The sequence below is a fragment of the Condylura cristata genome, unplaced genomic scaffold (assembly GCF_000260355.1).
Source record: "Condylura cristata isolate star-nosed mole 26May11 unplaced genomic scaffold, ConCri1.0 scaffold00022, whole genome shotgun sequence".
Classification (NCBI taxonomy): domain Eukaryota; kingdom Metazoa; phylum Chordata; class Mammalia; order Eulipotyphla; family Talpidae; genus Condylura; species Condylura cristata.
In genome coordinates this window covers 12,749,676-12,768,774 of record NW_004567123.1, presented here as the reverse complement: position 1 = coordinate 12,768,774, position 19,099 = coordinate 12,749,676, and the positions used below count along the sequence as shown (strand labels likewise).

The 19,099-nt window shown below is 43.0% G+C and overlaps 1 protein-coding gene across 2 annotated transcripts; it reads left to right on the top strand.

Annotated features, from left to right (window-relative positions):
• The first annotated feature begins 3,990 nt into the window (after positions 1-3,990).
• LAMP5 (lysosomal-associated membrane protein family, member 5) lies at positions 3,991-18,706 on the top strand. Of its 2 annotated transcripts, XM_004687174.1 has the most exons (6): positions 3,991-4,054; positions 4,603-4,775; positions 5,148-5,279; positions 5,419-5,524; positions 6,844-7,032; positions 18,528-18,706. In XM_004687174.1, the coding sequence occupies exons 1-6, from the start codon at positions 3,991-3,993 to the stop codon at positions 18,704-18,706; spliced, it is 843 nt and encodes a 280-aa protein (XP_004687231.1). The 2 variants fall into 2 exon arrangements, with proteins under 2 accessions (XP_004687231.1, XP_004687232.1); XM_004687175.1 differs by lacking the exon at positions 5,148-5,279.
• The last annotated feature ends 393 nt before the right edge of the window (positions 18,707-19,099 follow it).

The window sequence follows — 19,099 nt, the reverse complement described above, 5'->3', positions numbered from 1 at the left end:
CTCATAAAGGACATCTCCTAAGAACTTACCATGAGCATTCTTTGCCAGTGAAAAGGCTTTTTTCTTCTGGTGTATTGTCTTCCCCGCATCTCTTGTTTCATTCAATTTAAGTGTAAGATCAGATCAGTGAAAGGAGATTTCACTAAGGCCTTGCAAGGGCATTGAAGCCCACATTCAATTCTCTGATTCTTTGCAAATGTTCCAGAGTTTAACAATTTATACATAAAATATCCTTAGGTATATGTATTTTCCACTTCCTCTCCCAAAAGTGTTTGTATCCTAGAAAAGATTTAAAAGGTATTCAAATGCATTGATTAAAACAATGAAATAATTAAACACTGAAAAATGTTTTAGTAAACAGTAATTTTGTCTAAAAATTATGTGCATCTTGTCTAGTTTAATTAATTACCTTTGACCCTGTTATCTGTGGGTATGTTTTATTATGTGTGTGGTAGTGGGTGTGGGATTGGGAGGGTAGACTTTGGTGATACAGGAGCAGCAAAGCCAGAATATATTTTTTACATTTCACTATAGGGTAGACTGAAACTTTAACATGCCAGACTTCAGCTGCAACAAAGCCTATCTTTCCAATTTGTTCTATAATTAGCATTTTCCCTGATTTTTTAAATTTTCTTTCTTGTGTCTACAAATACACATCAACTACCAGTGCAACCAAGTACAAACAACAACACTGACATTTGAATATTTAATTTTATTTAATGTAAGGTGTTTTGCATATGCCATTTTTTTGCATATGCCTTAAATGGGTAAATTATGAGATAGCAAAGTGAGATTGGAGTTACACAGTCAATAAAGTATTTTGGCTTTGAGAACCTAATTTCTTCTTTATTGAAAATTGACAAACTAGAAAGTTTTATATCTTTGCATTGACTCTTATTTAAAATATATTCCTTCAATATACATTGCATTTTCCTTCTTCTTTGTTACCCTACATCAATTTGTCCACTGCCCTCAAGATCTACCTTCTCAAAAAGACTTTCTTGGGTCAATTTTCCCCATTCTGGAATGGTTATCTTTCTTTTATCTTCCCTCAACAGTTAGGCCCATAGTGTGCCAGCCAAACCCACATCTCCATGTATTTCCTTATTTCTCTGATCCATTTTGGAAGTTTTATATATGCAAGCTTATTTCATTCCACATCTATGAACCAGAAACCACTAAATGGCATGCCATTCATAAAATTAATTCATAAAGTAAATACATGAATTGAAGGGTATCCTTGAAGAATTTGGAGCATCTAGAGGAGATTCCAAAGACAGCTTAGACAACACTCCTGACATTTTGTATTAACCCCCAACAGCAACAGAGAAAATTGATAAAGGCTTCACCACAGGACTCTACATATTTATGTTAGTTTCTTCTACTTTCTTTCCCACCCAAGAAATGAAGACTGGACAAATTCTGGATCTTTGCTCATTTTAACTATGATTTAGTGGTAAGTTTTATTTACTATTTCTTTGTAAAGAAGAAAGAGCTGGAAGTTTTTTAAAGGATGGAAGTTTTTTAAAGGATGATTAGGAAGTTATTTAAATAATGTAGGTGAAAGTGAAGTTGTAAGCCACCTGAGAATCACTTGGAAGGGTATTTGTAAACTATGTCTAAGATGAAACATCTAGAAGGGCAATTAGTTAATTATTTTTTGAAGATGATGCTCCCAGGTGGAAAGGGTTATAAACACTTTTTAAACTATTATCATTTGTTTGTTGTAACTCATTTAAGTACTCTCTGGTGTCAACAAAGGAACATTTATATCAAGTATGAAAAGAAACAATTTTCAAAAGAACCACCATCTGAATTACAAATTACCCACAATATTTTAAGTTTAATGACCAATGCTACTTCCCATTTACTATTTATTATTAAAACATATAAAGAGGCTTTAGTGCAAGTGGTAGGTGTTCAGTTAATGTTTATCAACTATATTAATTCTCCCTTTGTTTTTAGTGATTTTATATTATTTCTCCCACTTGGCTAACCAGTTACCCAGTGAGCTATTTTCCCAGTTTTTCAGATGAGGAAAATGAAAAGTCTGTCACAAGGGTAATAAACCTGAATCCTGGACTGAAAACTCTATATATTTTTTTCTGTTAAAGTACTGGGTGGGGAGAATATAAATGCTTCATTACATGTGTTTCACTATTTTCTATTTTTAACAATTTTATAGAAAAACAAGTGTTTACTTATTTATAGTTCACATTTGCTATCAACTGAAAATAATTGACCTTATATCAACCACAATTTTGCCTCAAATTTTATCTATATAATTATATATATGTAAAGGTCTTTAGAAATATTTGGAAGAAACTTCAAAACACAGATATAAAAATAAAGATGTAAAAATAGTATTAATTTACATGTTACTTCATAGTTTGGATTGTTGTTAATATAATTATTGATAAAAAGTAAATTTTAATGAATGAACAATTCATTAAATTCATTGTAACAGGTATTATTACATCATTATATCACAATGTTATTTATACTTTAGGCAGCATTCTGTAAATTTCAGCAATGTGAATTAGAGGTACAGACTTTTGGTTTCAGCTTGTTATTTGGTAATTGAATAAAGATTTTTTATGGAAATTAAAATATGGTATATTTTGGAGTCAAAGTATTATGTAAGAGATAAGGAAGCAGAAGCATGTGATTGCTTTTTTCTATTTTAATTCTAACGGATCATGTGACATTTGGGAAGGTCATTTAATTTCCCTGAGGTTCAGTTTGTGGGTATTTAGAAACACAAATAGTTATACATTCCTTTGCTTACATTCTAAGGTTGTAGGTAGGAAAGAACAAATTTGACAGTGCACATGAAAATACATTTCAACTTGCCCCTTGGTATGAATGACATTGTGACATTATGGTACAGATTATGCACATAATGAAATATCCTCTAGCAAATGAAATTTCTGGCCATTGCTATAATTGATGAAGACAATGTGTCTATTGCTGAAAGAACTCTGTTCTGATTTATGCAGCAAATTTTTTTTTTAAATAAGTTACCAAAGATGTAAATATTGGAATTATCTGGTATTACTTGATTTTTCTGCCCCAATAGAGGCTATAAGTAATAATAGTGTGTGTGTTTTTATATAATTAAGTATCAGCACTGTTCTAAGAAACCCTAGATAAACCTAACAAACTTTGGATTCGCCTACATTCCGGTTGTCAAGAATAATCACAATGTAATGAGTTAAGCTAGGTGAGACCCCAAAAAGTTCAGAGTCCTCACGACATCAGTGAGCAGAACTAAAATAAGCCTGAATGGATGGATATGCTGCACTGACTGAAGACCTTATCTGAGGAGGCGTCAATTTAACTTTAAACCCATGGGCTCATGAGAGTAGGGAAGAGAAGGTGATGTCTCCGAAACAGCACTGTTGCCATAGCATTTTCCTTCTCTGTTCCTGCCTACTCTTCTTTTCCCAAAGCAGCAATAATGTGTGTTCCACGGTTTTCTTTCAGGAACCAGATGCATTTTGAGAAGGCAGACTCCAGTGATGTTATATCAACATCACATAACTATGTCTGGGAGGGATATTGAATAAGTCTGAGGGTGAATTAAGTTTCTCAGGACAGAATTATCTTTGCGATTGCTGTTGTAGAACAGGAAACGGACTCGGGGAGAATTTTAGTCCCCCTCCCCCAACTCCCTTTGGCCCTCTGCACAAGCCAAATCACCAGAGATCCTGCAACACAACGGTTCCCTTTCAGCACTCTCATCTGTGGACAGCTCCCTCACCACTTGGTCCGTTCCTCTGCAGTGAGCTGTCTCCGGCCTGCAACCGTTTGTGCGGCATCCTACACCTAGTCCAAGCCAGCGCTTAGAGAACACACGCTCCTTCCCTCCTCCCTTTCAGTGCCCCCGCCCCTCGCTCGCCCAGACTCACTCCAGCGGCGACTTTGAGGGATTCCCTCTCGGGTGGCCTCTGCAGCAGCACTGCTGGTCTCGTTCGCTGCACGGTGAGCATGGATCTCCGAGGAAGAGCCTTTCCCAGTGTGGATAGACTTGGAGTTCTCCTGATGCTGTTGCGTGAGTAGCGTCTCGGCATCCGCGAAAGCAGGGCACACTCTTTGCAGAAAATAGAACCAGAATGTAAAGTGAATAGCTTAAGGTCAAAATGTAGCCTGTGTGTTTTTGTGGATTTGCGAGGAGATGGGAGTGCGGTGGTGGGGAGGAGGGCGGCTATGAGCGGGGAGCAGTGGGTCTTCCCGCCAGTGCCAGGGATTCCCCCAAAGAACCGCACACCTGTATAGCGTATCCCACATAGAATACACTAGGTCCTGCTTCATGGGGCCAGAGCATTGGCAAGCAAGATCTGGGTTAAAAACCTCAGATACAAGTCAACCGGATTACAAATCAATAAGGATTTCGAATTAGATTTTAAATTTTTGTTATAAATATACAGCAATGGATTCGAATTTGTTGGCGCTGGGCTAGAGAAATGGCTCGCAGAGCGCAAAGCAGTAGGCAAGGAACTCTGTCACCCCAAAATCTGCAGACCATGATCTCTCCACTCTTATGCCCCAGACGCGTGGGCTTGCTGAGCCTGGAACCGACAGAATGTTTTTTCCCCTCAGATACAATGGCTCGAATCATGGCAGAACAAGAAGTGGAAAATCTCTCAGGTCTTTCCACTAACCCTGAAAAAGATATATTTGTGGTGCGGGAAAACGGGACGACGTGTCTGATGGCAGAGTTTGCAGCCAAATTTATTGTTCCTTATGATGTGTGGGCCAGCAATTATGTCGATGTAAGGAACCTTTTCTCTCCCAGCTTGTTCCTAGGGCTCCAGGGGCGAAGGGCACCTCCTTCAGTGCCCTATGAAGACCTGGGTCGTCCACCTTCCCCCGGCACCCCTGCAGGCTGCTCCTGAATGCTGCATGGGGGTTCCGGCTTGTTACGCCTTCTGCTCGCTCTGCCTGCTTTGAAAGTAAACTCCCCTCTCTCTCTGCTTTCTTAACGGCGGGTCTGCACGTAGAGCATCTAACCGCATGTTCCGGGACCCGGGAGCGCGCGCAAGCAAAGGAGGCCCAGGCGTGCAACCGGGAGTTTGGACACGCAGCCCTTTACAGCCCCCATCTGGGTCGGGCTGCTGAGGGGTACCGGGCGTCTGTGTTCTCAGCTGATCACGGAACAGGCTGATATCTCACTGACCCGGGGAGCTGAGGTGAAGGGCCATTGTGGCCACAACGAGTCGGAGCTGCAGGTGTTCTGGGTGGATCGAGCATACGCACTCAAAATGCTTTTTGTAAAGGTAACTGTAGCAGGGCCCTCAGAAGGAGGAGTAGCATCTGGGGGTGTGTGGGCGGAGGCAGCCCTTCGGTGTCCCCACCCAGAAGTCTCCCCACCCAGAAGTCGATAGGGCTGCTGACACTTGCCTTCCTGCTCTGCAGGAGAGTCACAACACATCCAAGGGACCTGAGGGGACCTGGAGGCTGAGCAAGGTCCAGTTTGTCTATGACTCCTCGGAGAAGACCCATTTTAAAGACGCAGTCACTGGTGAGTAGCGGAGTAGTGGCTAGTCGAATTAGAGAGGGAGCCTGAGCAAGCACAGAAGCAGTGGGGAATGAAGCAGGACTTGGAGGGGATTTGGAAACCCATCCAGGCTTTGTGCTCCTAGGTCACATTTGCCCTGCGCCTAGTCTGTGGGTGGAGGAGGCTGAACAGCTGTGACTCCCTTGGTCTGATTCTTAAGATGCATAAGGATTCTTGAGTTCCAGGAGCAGCCTGTTACCACCCATGGCCTGATCCTGGAAGAGATATGGTCTAAGGGCCTGTGTTTCTTGATGGCCTCTGAGGACTTGTCCTTTAAAGGGTCAGAAAAGGGCAACGCTGTATTTTTATTTATTCAACATCTGCTGTTTCTTCTCCTGCGCTACAATTCAAGGTGTAGCAAGCGTTCCTTTTGGTTAGGACCTGATGGGGTTCATTGTCTTTTTGCGCATGGCAACTGGACTCACACGCAGTCCCCAGTCATGGACTGCAGTCACCCCAGAGCAGATTCTGAACAGCGTCCTAATTTAGTAGCTTTTCCTGCCCATCCATCCAACAACTCACCCAGGTCCTCCAATAACATCATGTCAAGAAGAACATCCATTCTCCAAATACTAATGTAAAGCTTTTCTGCAGGGCAGTTAAATTCATTTATTAATCTTATCATCTGATTTATTCATAATGAGGACTTGATCACAAGGTACCTGGATTGGGAAAAATTTTTTTACTGAAAACACAAGAGTACATAACTCCCCCCTTTTCCTTATTATAACAAGACAAAAGACAGTTTCTCCTCTTTGTTATGATTCATAGTCAAACATTCCTCCCAGTCAAGTTAGACCCTCCCCAACAAAAAAAGGAAAGATGGGGAAATCAAGCTTAAACAAGAAAAAAGGGGGTGGGAGACAGACCTCCAGTGTATATATGCACAGGTATCCACCCCAGAGCTATCCTTTTCTGAGGAAGCTATTTTATTCTTTTGGGGGCCTTGACAAATAAGAAAAATCAAGTCATTGTTCTGTGTCTTTAGAAACTCCATTTTAAGCTTTCTTACAGTAAAAAGTGTTATGTCTTTAGGTATCAGTCTCTTTATCCAAAAAGAACTGCCAAATTTCAGAAGCCCTGATCTGAAAGAATGATGTGTTTGTCTTCCCTCACCACTTGAGTTCCAGAGTCTTCAAGGCAACATGGCAAGGAAATATGGTGGGGGGGGGGAGGGGATCTGGTGCTGCGTGGCAAGAGGCAACTATGTGATCTAGACGTTAGGAACAGGGAGGTTCTGCCAGTGAGCTGGGCCTAACCACTGCTTTGGCCCTTCCCTGCAGCCGGAAAGCACACGGCCAACTCCCATCGTCTCTCTGCCTTGGTTACACCAGCTGGGAAGTCCTATGAGTGTCAAGCCCAGCAGACCATTTCACTGGCCTCCAGCGACCCACAGAAGACAGTCACCATGATCCTGTCCGCTGTCCACATTCAGCCCTTTGACATCATCTCTGATTTTGTCTTCAGTGAAGGTAGGTTGGTATGGGGATGTGGAAATGGAGAGAGAAGGGTGGAAAGGCTGAATTCTGGATGGATGTGAAAGGGTCCCAGGCTGTTACCAACTGGGTTTTGTCTAGGATGAAGTGACTCTGCTTCACGCTGACATTTTTTTAAAGATTAAACACAAGGAAATGGGAATTGCATCAATTTTCTTCAAGGGCTCTTTTTTCTTCCCCTCGCCTTCACCTTTCACTTATTTCCTTTTCCTTTCTCTCTTTCTCACCTTCCTTCTTTCTCTCCCAGGCTTTTTTTTTTTCCTTTTCTTTCCTCTTCTCCCTTCCTTTATCCCTCCTTTCTTTCCTTCTTATCCTTCCCTTCCCTTCCTTCATCTTTTCACTGTTTTCTTCCTTTTCCAAAGGAGGAACCCTAATAGGGAGAAAGGTAAGAAAGTCAGCTTGGGGAAAAAAATAATTTTGATGCAAGCTTCCAAATGAAAAAACAAACAAAAATTTCAGTTATCTAGAGAGACTTGATAGAAGGGTCTCACTTCTCCATGTTCTCTCAGTCACTTCCAGCTATAGATTCTATTGTCAAAACTATATATGTCAACCTAAGTTTTTGTGTGGCCAGAATACTAGAGGTAAGTGTGTGTGTGTGTGTGTGTGTGTTAGAGAGAGAGGGGGTGGGGGGAGAGAGAGAGACAGAAACAGAGAGAGACAGAGACAGAGAAATACTCAGGAAGACAGCCTCTCTCCCTTGTGGGGAGGTCATCCACGAAGCCCTCTGGAAGCTCCCAGGAGGCCAGGGTCCCTGATCTATTTCCTGTGGGGTGGAAGCTGAGGAAACTGCAGGAAGTTCACTCTAATCCCAGAAAGGAGATCAAATAGAATTCAGCAGGAGTGGGTTCAAGGCACCCACACTGTCTTGGTTTTCTATATCCCACCATGTGGGAGGGAGTTAGGAAAACTCACATTTCTGCAATTTCTCCAAGTCTAGCAACAATTTTCACTGGGCAAGAGTGCAGTAAGAGAATTCCTCCACTTATTTGTTCTCTGCCTTGTCTGCAGAAAGTTGTGAAAGATCTTGTGTGATGTTCTGTTTATTCCTTGTAGTTAAGAAGGAGGAGAGATTCTGATTACTTTATGGGTGTCTTTCTTTGTCAGGGAAACTCAGGTGAATACAACTATTCAAATGTACATGATACCTTGGAGCCTCTACTATGTCACTCACAAATGTTTCCCAAGGCACCTAGCCTTCAAAATGACTCCTCCATTCATACTATACTGAATAGAATCCAGTCCCCCCCACCCTGCCCCCAGGCCCCAAGGTTATGCTGATGATTTAGAGTCCTAAATTAAACTGTTTTTGACAAACAGATCTGCTTATTATGTTCATCTTGCATTGTTTGAACTTAATACAGTGCCTAGCACATGACAGATGCCCTGTTAATGTTGGCTTGGCTGAATTCATATTCTGAGGCTGTGTCCACAATTAATGGAGACCTCCAAATGCTTAAGCACCAGGCAAATCTCAATTCAATGTATTTGGGAAAGCGGGAGCATAATTACCTGTCCTCACGGAAGGGTGCTATTGTATTTTAATTTATTTTATACAAAATTGAAAGGAAACTCTGTCAGGAGCTTAGAAATCTCTTTAATGGGAATATAGTTAATGGAAGTATTTATAAATTGTAACAGTCAGTATTTTTCTTAGACTGAAAGTAGTAAATATAAATAACTAAATGGAAAGTGGCATACGGTTGGTGACCAACGGGAATTCATTATGAAAATATTGGACTGTGCACAACTGGCCCCCAGAACCCTGACTGTGGGTGCTTTTTGGTTTGCATAGGTACTTTCAATAGTCTCTAATTGGTTTCTGGTTTTTGCTGGTCAGATGTTCGTGGGCACCGTATTGTTTGGTAAAATTGGGTGGTAGTTGCTGTTTTTATTATTTCCTGAGCACAATGTCACCCTAACCCAGTCTGGGCAATTTCCAAATTGTTGCTTGGAGTCATTTATGGACTAAGAAATCAAATCTCATTAATACTTAGAATTGTGTTCAAAATATGAGTAATTACTGAATAAGAACTAGGGCTACTTTCTTAGAAATGAGTTAGATTCATGACATGGACTTAATAATCTTTTATTTGAAAAGCAGCATTTCTGCACTTCCAGGTCCTAGCTGGAGCAATTGCTGGGTAGGCATGGAGAGCTTATGAGGGCGTATCCCTTTTAAAATGCATATATGTTCAGCACAGGCAAATTGCACTTGTCTCACTCAGGCTTTTCTGGGTAATAATTAGGATGTTCTCTCCAGAATAGTGCCCTAGAGCTCAAGCCTTGAGGCTCCTGGGAGGAGCCAAGCCTCATTCAGAATCACTCACTGGATCGAATTGCCTTTGTGTGTCTGGGATTCTTTTGTTCCTAGCTCCTCCTCTCCGTGCATCTCAGCACCTGCTTCCCACTGTGTTTTAGAAGACATTTTATTTGATTTGGGGGAATCCCAAAAATCCACTTGAGAATGCTTTTCCAGGACCAGCGCCCAGCCCCTACTCCCCAGAACAAGTCCTCAGAAGGCTCTGGGTGTGTTGCTGATACCTGATTGGGTGTGATTAGAGCATGAGTACTTGGAGAAGGCGGATCCGGTCAGATCTCTGCATGCCCACTGCAGGGGTACGTGCATGTGCTGGCTCGTGTGTGGGTGTGTTTGGACCATGACTGTGTTCCAGCAGGATCCATGGCATGAGGCATCTAATGAAGAACCTGTTCCCTGGGTATACATCATACCTGGCTGTCTGCAGTTTAACAGCTGCCTAATAGACTCTCTGAGAAAAGCTAGGAAGTGTCTATGAGATGGATTAATGGACATTCACAGGGGCTCAGAGCAGCCCCCTTGGGGGTTGATGTCTTTATTATGCAAATCCCTATAGTGCACCAGGCTGGACTACTGCACTACTCCCCAACACAGGGGAGTCTCCCCAGGACATCTCCATCACCCCAGTACATCTCCACTGTGGTGTATATGTGAACCTTCAGCTGCAGTATGGACAGCCGTGGTGACAAGTTAACATGGAATCCGGTCCAGTAAATCTCCATTCCTAGAAGGCACCTTGGTGGGTGATGCTCTGTCCCATGGTCTAGGGGCTTCCAGGGATTTGCAGCTGATCAAAGAAAACATATGATCATCAGATGTGATAACAAACCACAAGCTTTACTGGGTGATGTGTGGACAGGTTTGCATGAGGAGGCAAATCTTTCACAGCATTTCAGTCTCCAGGGAGGCTTCTGTTGCTTCAGGGACCAGAAAAGGAAGAGAGCAAGAGTACTTCTAGTAAGAGAGGGGCTGGAGGAAGCCTTACCTGAACAGGTGATATCATTTGGCTGCAGGTAGAGAACCTCTGTGTCAGAAAGCACTGGGGGGTTGTGGGGATTGCAGCTGTTGAGGGAGGGGAGAGGGGTGCTTTTTTTTTTTTTTTTTTTAAAGATTTATTTATTTATTCATACAGAACTGGGGTACAGGCCAGAGATGCGGAGGGTGAGAGGATTCACCAGAGACAGAGTGGGGAGCAGAACAGGCAGATCGACGAAGTACACTGCTGAGGGGAGCAGGGGGCGGGTCAGGAGAGGTGTGCCACACCATGTGGTCACCTCCGGGGCAGGCGGGAATCGAACTCATGCGGAAGTGGCTTTAGATTCTCAGTGCTGTGCTTTAACCCGCTGCGCCACCAGGGAGGGCCGAGAGGGGTGCTTTTAATTACAGCTGCTATTAGTATACAAAGCAGACAGGCATCAAATAGCTGAAATTATGCTCCTTTGAATTATCTGAATCATTGGATAGGTAAAAATTCGACTTTAGAGTTAGCAGGCCTTGAGATGGGTGCCACCAATCAGAAGGGAAGCTGTGTACTTTCTCAAGCTCCGCTAAAGCCATAGACTTCTCTGTTGGGAGAGAACAAAGCTCGCGCTAACTGAGTTTTTCTCCACGGCCCGATGGGGGCGCTAAAAGGCCAGCGCCTGCAGTGGCAGGAGAAGAGGGCAGTGAGAGTGGGAGGCAAGAAAGACGATACAGACCATGAATGAGCAGGTTACGTTGTGGGCACATGGGGCTCACACTGCTGGCACCTTTGGGAAGGGGTGTGCATAGAAGGCAACACAGATAGCCCTCCTGAGGGGCAGGGGAACTGGAATTTATTGGCCACTTCATTCACCTCTCATGACTGCTGAGATGAGGAATTGAGTCATTGACTCTCTCTGGAGTTTCAAATCAGCTGGACTATGTGGGGAGGGCATAGGAACTAGACACTGTCCGTGTCTGTTACAGTTATGGTCCAGTCTGTCTGAGCTCCCCTGGTGGAGCATATAGTCTACTGGGAAAGAGTGTATGCAAAGCTCTCATACATAAACCTTACTGTACATAAACCCCTGAAGTACAATGGCATCAATCAATACTTGCTTTTTAAAAATGTGGTTTTTTTGTTGTTGTTAGTGCTTACATATTGGTGAGACAATCTGCTGGATTCCAGCAAAACCCATTCATCGCAATACAAACAGATTTTGCTAATGTAGAGTTCAAAACCAAGTCAGGGAAAATGTGGGAGGAAAGCAAACACTTCCTTCTAGCGCCCCCATCAGGCAATTCAGGGAAACGCAGCCAGCAAAAGCCTTGTCCTCTCGCAACAGAAAAGTTTTTGACTTCAGCGGAGTTTGAGAAATTAGACAACTTCCCTTTTGATTGGTGGTACCCATCTCAATGCTTTTCATTTGTGGGTATAATGGAGAGCTCTGATTGTTTGTTTTAGGGAATAAATGTTATAATCTTGAACAGAGCAAAGCAAAACAGGAAATAAAACCAACATGCAACTAGAAAACAGATCCTGATGTCAGTGAGGATTTGTGGGTGTATCTGGTTTATGGCAGGAGGGAATCTTAATTGGCAACTGGCAGTTGGCAGCAGACTCTCTCTCTGTTGTCTGATCTGTCTTAATCTGATTCTTTGATGACTAGGCTGAGTATTGCATCTTGCAGCCATTCATCAACCACCTGAGTTTTTTTTTGTGTGTGTGTGCCCTCTAGAACCCTGAGTTGGGGACATGAGGAACCCTAAGTTCTGTTGTGGTGGATAAGAAATTAAGGGTCTTGGAGCATCCAAAAACAGATGCTTAGCTGGGCTAAGGCAAGGATACAGTTCTCCCTCGCAGAGTTGTAAGGTCATCCTTGTTTTATAATCGGTGATTTATATAATCAGTTTCTTTTTTAAAGATTTATTTATTTATTCATACAGAACTGGGGTACAGGCCAGAGATGCAGAGGGTGAGAGGATTCACCAGAGACAGAGCGGGGAGCAGAACAGGCAGATCGACGAAGTACACTGCTGAGGGGAGCAGCGGGCGGGTCAGGAGAGGTCTGCCTCGCCATGTGGATCTCCTCCGGGGCAGGCGGGGATCAAACTCTTGCGGAAGTGGTTTTAGCTTCTTAGTGCAGTTTAACCCGCTGCGCCACCAGGGAGAGCCCTATCAGCCACACCATGTGATCTCCTCCGGGGCAGGCGGGGATCAAACTCTTGCGGAAGTGGCTTTAGCTTCTTAGTGCAGTTTAACCCGCTGCGCCACCAGGGAGAGCCCTATCACTTTCTTGCATGGGATTTTGGAGTCCAAAACGCTGGAGTCTGTAAGGTTTATGGATGGAATTCAGGATGCCTATAAATTTCAACGGGAATAATTTGCATCTTTATTTTCACTAATTACTAATGCATGCATTAACATTGCCTTTTATTATAAACTAAGCTAAAATCCAGTAGCACTAGCAGTACCTGTGACTTTGTCACCAATACAAATTATAGACATTTTCATTTTACATTGCAAGAGCATATCTTGATACATACCATTTAACGACTTTGCAATCAGTCAATACACCTGCGTACCAATAAAGACATAGACATACTGCTGTGTCCAAAATTATTTAACTTTTTTGAGAGCTAAATTTAATTAAAATCTGTTTCCTTTATAATCTTGTAAATTTTACTTTTCACACATATTAACATTATTCTAAGAAGGGGTCCATGTTTTGCTATAGTGGTATGAAAAACATCACAACCTCTGCTTTAGCAGTCATGACCAGAATAATTTTAAGTCAAAAAGGATGAAATAAAGGAACAGTTATTAGACACATGACATTCGGAGAGTTATTGCTTTGTAAAACTTCGTTTCAGTCATGTGTGTTTACCACAAGTTCCAAGGAATGGACTCCGGGACTCTCCTTTAACTGACCCCTAATTGGAAGGAGGTGTGTGAGGATGGAAACTCAGCGTTTTCGTGTTAATTTCCCATCATGCTCTTCTCTTCTTTCTTACTTACAGCATGGGTTATTGAGTTTATTCCCTGTAACTACACCAAAATATTATCCATTTAAGGATAATACTTATGGTTGCTACCATTCTGGCATCAATTCAGATGTTTGGGCGCTTTTCCCACACCACCAAACATTCCCTGACACCAGCAGAATTCCCAACCATTCAACTCAATTGACTTTTTTTAATCTGTAGGTACCATCAAATTTCAGGTTAAAGACTTAGTCCTAACAAGGCTGCCTGTCCTCCACGCCACCTGCAGTTTCTCTTTTGTGCTTCCCATGGACCATGCCTTTGTAGGTCGAGGTATCCTCTTTGGGTTTGATCAATTTGCTAGAGCAGTTCACAGAACTCAGAAACATCTTACTTACAAGATTACAAAGGACATAACTCAGGAAAAGTTAGAAGGAAGAGCGACATCAGGCAACATATGGGGAAAATCGGGGCTTCCATAGCCTCTCTTGGTGTTTGGCTCTCCCAGTACCACTGCCAATTCACAAACATGGAAGCTTCCCGAACTCCATCTTTTGGGGCTTTATGGAGACTTCCTTACACGGGCATGGTTGATTCAATCACTGGCCTTTGACAACTGAACTCAAATCTAGCCATCTCCTCCCTGGATATTAAGGGCTGAAATTTCCACCACCTGTGGTTCCCAATCATCCCCCCCCCCTCTTCCCCCCTAACGCTTGGTTCCCAGGGCAACCAGTCCTTCATTAACATAAAGCCAGGTGTGGTAAAAAGAGGTCAACAGCAAGATAAGAGTTTGTGGTTAGCACAAGGAAATCAGATATATAGATCTTCAAGATCTGTTACCATTACTCAGACAAGAGTGCACTATAGTAAGGAAAACAAAGAACCTTTGTTGTTAAAATCCCTGCCCCAGGAGGCGCCATTGCTAGCTTCAAAGTCTGGTATGGCTTTATAGTTCTGTGGTTGTCCCTGGCCCCTGGACAACTGTTTTTCTGTTTACTGGCAAGTGGGTATATTTGCCACTGGCTAATTCTCAAGGTGCTGGAGTCATCAGGAATGAATCAAATAGTGGCAGAGTTCTCGGCTAGCCTTTTCAGTCTTTGGTTGTAGTAAGAGCAAAGCTCAGTTTACCACTACTAGGCCCTTAACACTTCTTTTACATTTACCAAAGTATCTTGTAAAAACCTAGCAAGGGCCCTCCCTGGTGGCACAATGTGTAAGGATGCAGCACCGCAAGATAGCCGCAGCACTTCGGTGCAAGTTCTATCCCTCGTCACGGAGGTGACCCACATGGCGCTGCAGACCTCTCCCGGCCCACCTGCTGTGCTCCTTAGCATTGTACTTCGCTGATCGGCCTGTTCTGCTCCCCACTCTGTCTCTGGTGAAGCCTCTCACTGCCCTGAACCTCTGGCCTGTACCCCAATTCTGTATGCATAAATAAATAAATCTTTTTTTTAAAAAAAGAAAATTAAGCTTAAAAAAGTATCAAATTTTTTAATTAGAGGATTTATATGTGTATAGATATGCAAACATACATATAGACATACATATATACACATAAATATGTTTAATTTGAAAGGGTTTATTCAGGTATAAATGAAATCATACTGAAGTATTGATTTGATAAATATTAACTGAAGACTGCACACCTGGGAAGCGTCAATCAAGAAAAGTCACCACAACATCACTCCCAAAAGTGTCCCTTTGAAATAAGAATCTGTCTCATTGAGTTTCCAGAAACTAAACCATGATCAGGTATCACCAGTATACAGAGCTCTCCATTGGGTGGGGAAAGCCTATGAATGCCAGTAGTTCAGAGCTGTCACCACTTGACCCTGACCAGAAACCTAGCACAGGTGTGCTAAGCACAGCCCACACTGCTGTTGGGCCAGGCTGCTTGAGTTCAGGTTGGAGTTTCAATTATCCCTGGACAATTTAGCTTCATTATACCTCCGTTTTCTTAAGCGTAAAACGGGTATAATAGTACTGTTGACCCCTGACCAATACCAGGGATATGGATGGTGGTCCCCCTGTAACCTGGGGCTAAAGATAAAGACTTACATATGGCGCCCCCTGGCGGGGAGTTCTGGTGACAATGAATAGCTCCAGGCAAAATGTGGTCAGTGGGCTAAAGGCTGGCTGTTACCTGTTGGGTCCCCTGGCTGGGAGGGCCGGTGAGGCTGAATAGCCCCAGGCAAAATGTGAACAGAGAGTCAGTGGGGGTAGAGACTGTTGAGAAATACAAAGGGCTGCAGAAACAGACCCCTGGGCTTAGCCTTTGAGATTTAAGCATTTTCAGATCTTCAGATTCTGGGGACAGCAGTTCCTGCTCCACCATGTCATCTCCACACATTGAGCTGTGTGTTGGCTGTAAGTAGGGTCGTTAGGCTGCCGGCAGCTCCTGTTTTCAGTGTCCATTGTTTGGCGCTGCCCTTGGGCATCTCAACAGCTCCTGTGAGCACTCCTGTTGTGCCTTCTGTGGTCTTGGTGAGTTGGATCCTAGCTATTGTCTGGTTGTCACATGCTCCATGCCAGCAGGGTTGAGAAGACTCCATCTTGGGAGTCTTGGTGTTTAGCACTGATACAGCACAACAAGGGACACTAAAATTGGCCAAGGACAGTGCCCCTGTAGCTCAGCGAGGAACCCAGCTGCAGGTGCTTCCCTTCCAGGCTATTAACAACAGCAAGGCAGGAAACAGTTTCAGTCCCTCGTCTACCTGCAAAGCCTCCGAACTTTTCTTCTCTTGGTTTGGCTGCTTGGAAACCTCTCCCTGTCCTTCAGAGGCCTGAAACAGCCTTCTGGAAGATTGACGTGGCGGGGCAGGAATGTCTGACCCTGGAATCACTGAAGATCTGAAAATATTGACATCCCAAAGGCTGAATTCAGGGGTCTGCTTCTGTAGCCTCTTGGATTTCTCAGCAGAGTCTCCATCCCCTCTAATTCTTTGTTCACATTTTGCCGGGCGCTAATCATCCTCACCACGCTCTCCGCCAGGGGGCGCCACATGTAACAGTCTGGCTTCAGCCTCCAGTTACCCACCTCCTTTCCAAAATTGAAAATCCAAGTATAGTTTACAGTGGGCCTTCCTGAAATGCCAATTTCACTTCCTTAGGTTCAACCAACCAAAAACATGAAACCAGGGATAGAAAAAAGCCTACGAATAGAAAGAAATGCACATAAAAGTGTACCCTCGGGAGTCAAAACCATGTCATTCAAGAATCAGCTGTATTTACTTAATAAGGTTATTATGGGGCTTAAACAGTTTGTGTTTAGAAATTTAGAACCAGATATATTAAGTAAGCAGTTTTTAAAAATCTGTGTATTTGCTGCAATTTTTCGATTCTTAGGAGAGTAGAAAAATTCCTGTTATCAGGTGAGAGGAAAGACTGTCAATAGGGATTATTGCAGGGGTCTGGCACTCAATAACATTTACTGGCCCATCTTGTCTTTGCTTTTTAAAGATTTATGTATTTCTGCATGCAATTACTGGAGTTCAGGCCAGAGGTGTGGAGGTGGGAAAGGGGGTGAGAGAATTCACCAGACTGCGAGTGAGGAGCAGAACAGGTAGGCCTACTGAAATACACTGCTGAGGTCTGCTGAGGGGAGCAGTGGTCAGGTCAGGAGAGGTCTGCTGCACCATGTGGGTCAGCTCCCTGGCCAGGTATCGAACTCATGCTGCAGTGACTGCTGATAGCTTTATAGTGCTGCATTTTAACCCATTGCGCCACCAGGGAGGGCCCTCATCTTGCCTTAAATACTTGGTTTTTATGAAGACATTGATGCCCATCTACCTGCTGTTCTGGCCCGGAGCTCCCACAGGGAGTCAATGGCCTGAGCAAACAAACATTTTCATCACACCTGAAAGTTCTCTGTGGCCTGTTGGCAGGTGTAAGCACGTTACTGACTTCCACCACCAAAGATTTTTAAATTTTTTAAATGTATTTTTTAACTTTGTGTGTGGAATCATACATTATGCATTTTTCTGTATTTGACAGCTTTCACTAAACTGTTTCACACATTCTGTATTGTTCACTGCAGAGCACTCCTTTTTATTAATGATTAGCATTCCATTGTATGAATATTCCAGTTTAATGGGCATTTTGGTTGTTTCCAATTTCAGGTTACTAATGAATAAAGTTTCTATAAACATGTATTCAATTCAAGTCTTTATGTATCCATATATTTTCATTTGTCTTGAGTAAATACCTGGGAATGGATGCTGTATTATACGGTAGGTGTATTATGTGTCCTTAAAAGAAACTACATCCCTGGGCCCTCCCTGGTGGCACAGCGGGTTAAAGCACTGCACTAAGAAGCTTAAGCCGTTTCCGCATGAGTTTGATCCCTGCCTGCCCCGGAGGAAATCCACATGGCGAGGCAGACCTCTCCTGACCCGCCCGCTGCTCCCCTCAGCAGTGTACTTCGATCTGCCTGTTCTGCTCCCCACTCTGTCTCTAGTGAATCCTCTCACCCACCGCATCTCTGGCTTGTACCCCAGTTCTGTATGAGTAAATAAATAAATCTTAAAAAAAAAAAAAAAGAAAAAAAAAAACTACATCCCTGCTCCGTCTCTGATGAAGCCTCTCACTGCCCCTGAACCTCTGGCCTGTACCCCATTTCTGTATGTATAAGTAAATAAATCTTAAAAAAAAGAAAGAAAACTGCTTAAAAAAAAAAAAGAAACTACAAAACAGTTCTGCCAAGGGATTGTAATATTTCCCACAAGCTGTGAAAGGTCCATTTGTTCCATATGTTTGATAATGCTTGATATTTTCAGTCCTTTTGATAGCTGTGTATTTGTGTGCTCTCCTCTATGCATATATTACACTTGAATAAAAAGTTAAGAAATCAAATCAGCAATAACAACATAATGGTGGCTGTGTTGAAGGCCAAAATTCTGCAAATTCAAACAATTCATCTGGATGCTTTGTCGACATCTGTCAAGAATCTGATAATTGAATGTTACCCTATTTAGTTATTTTATTTTGTCTTATGCAGAAATACTAAAGAATGGGCCTAGGTTTGGTTGAGGAAATATTATTTCTTAAAATAAAAATAAAATCTCCCGAAAGGATGCTTGTAAATCTTTTCATCTCTATTTAAAATAATAATTTTATTGTTAATGAGACTTAACAATTCAGAATTTTTATTTTCAGTAGCTCACTGTTTTTTTTTCTTCTTCTTCTTCTTTCCCCCCTATTTCAGAGCATAAATGCCCAGTGGACGAACGGGAGCAGTTAGAGGAAACTTTGCCCCTGATTTTGGGGCTCATCTTGGGCCTCGTCATTGTGGTGACACTGGCGATTTACCATGTCCACCTCAAAATGACAGCCAACCAGGTGCAGATACCTAGGGACCGATCCCAGTATAAGCACATGGGTTAGGGGCCATTAGGCAGGCGGCCCCAAGCCTCTTCTGCAGCTGGATCAGGTAGAGAAACTAAAGCATTTCCACCTCGTACACGGGATACGCCAACATAGCTACAATCCAACAGGTCTGGGTATCAAGGCTTACTTGGCTTGCATCCATGCTTAAATCTAGGGGTGGGGGATTCTTTTGAATTCATGCAGTGAACGATAGTGTTTGCTCCGTGCTGGGGAGTAAAACGGAGTTGTCAGCTGGTTTTCAATGCTCACGGTAGCTTGGCTTTGACCCTTGAAGGAGCCATACGTATAACTCAGAAGAGCATCTAGTTCCTACGTTTAGGAATTAAAGACACACTTCTTATGGGAAGACACCCCTTTAGGTTCCGAGGAACAGGGGGTGATTCGTTCCCT

Coding starts and splice junctions, on each gene's coding strand:
- LAMP5 (XM_004687174.1), top strand. CDS start 3,991: ATGGATCTCCGAGGAAGAGCCTTTCCCAGTGTGGATAGACTTGGAGTT. Junction 4,776..5,147: donor GGGCCAGCAATTATGTCGAT/GTAAGGAACCTT, acceptor CTGTGTTCTCAG/CTGATCACGGAACAGGCTGA. Junction 5,525..6,843: donor TTTTAAAGACGCAGTCACTG/GTGAGTAGCGGA, acceptor CCTTCCCTGCAG/CCGGAAAGCACACGGCCAAC.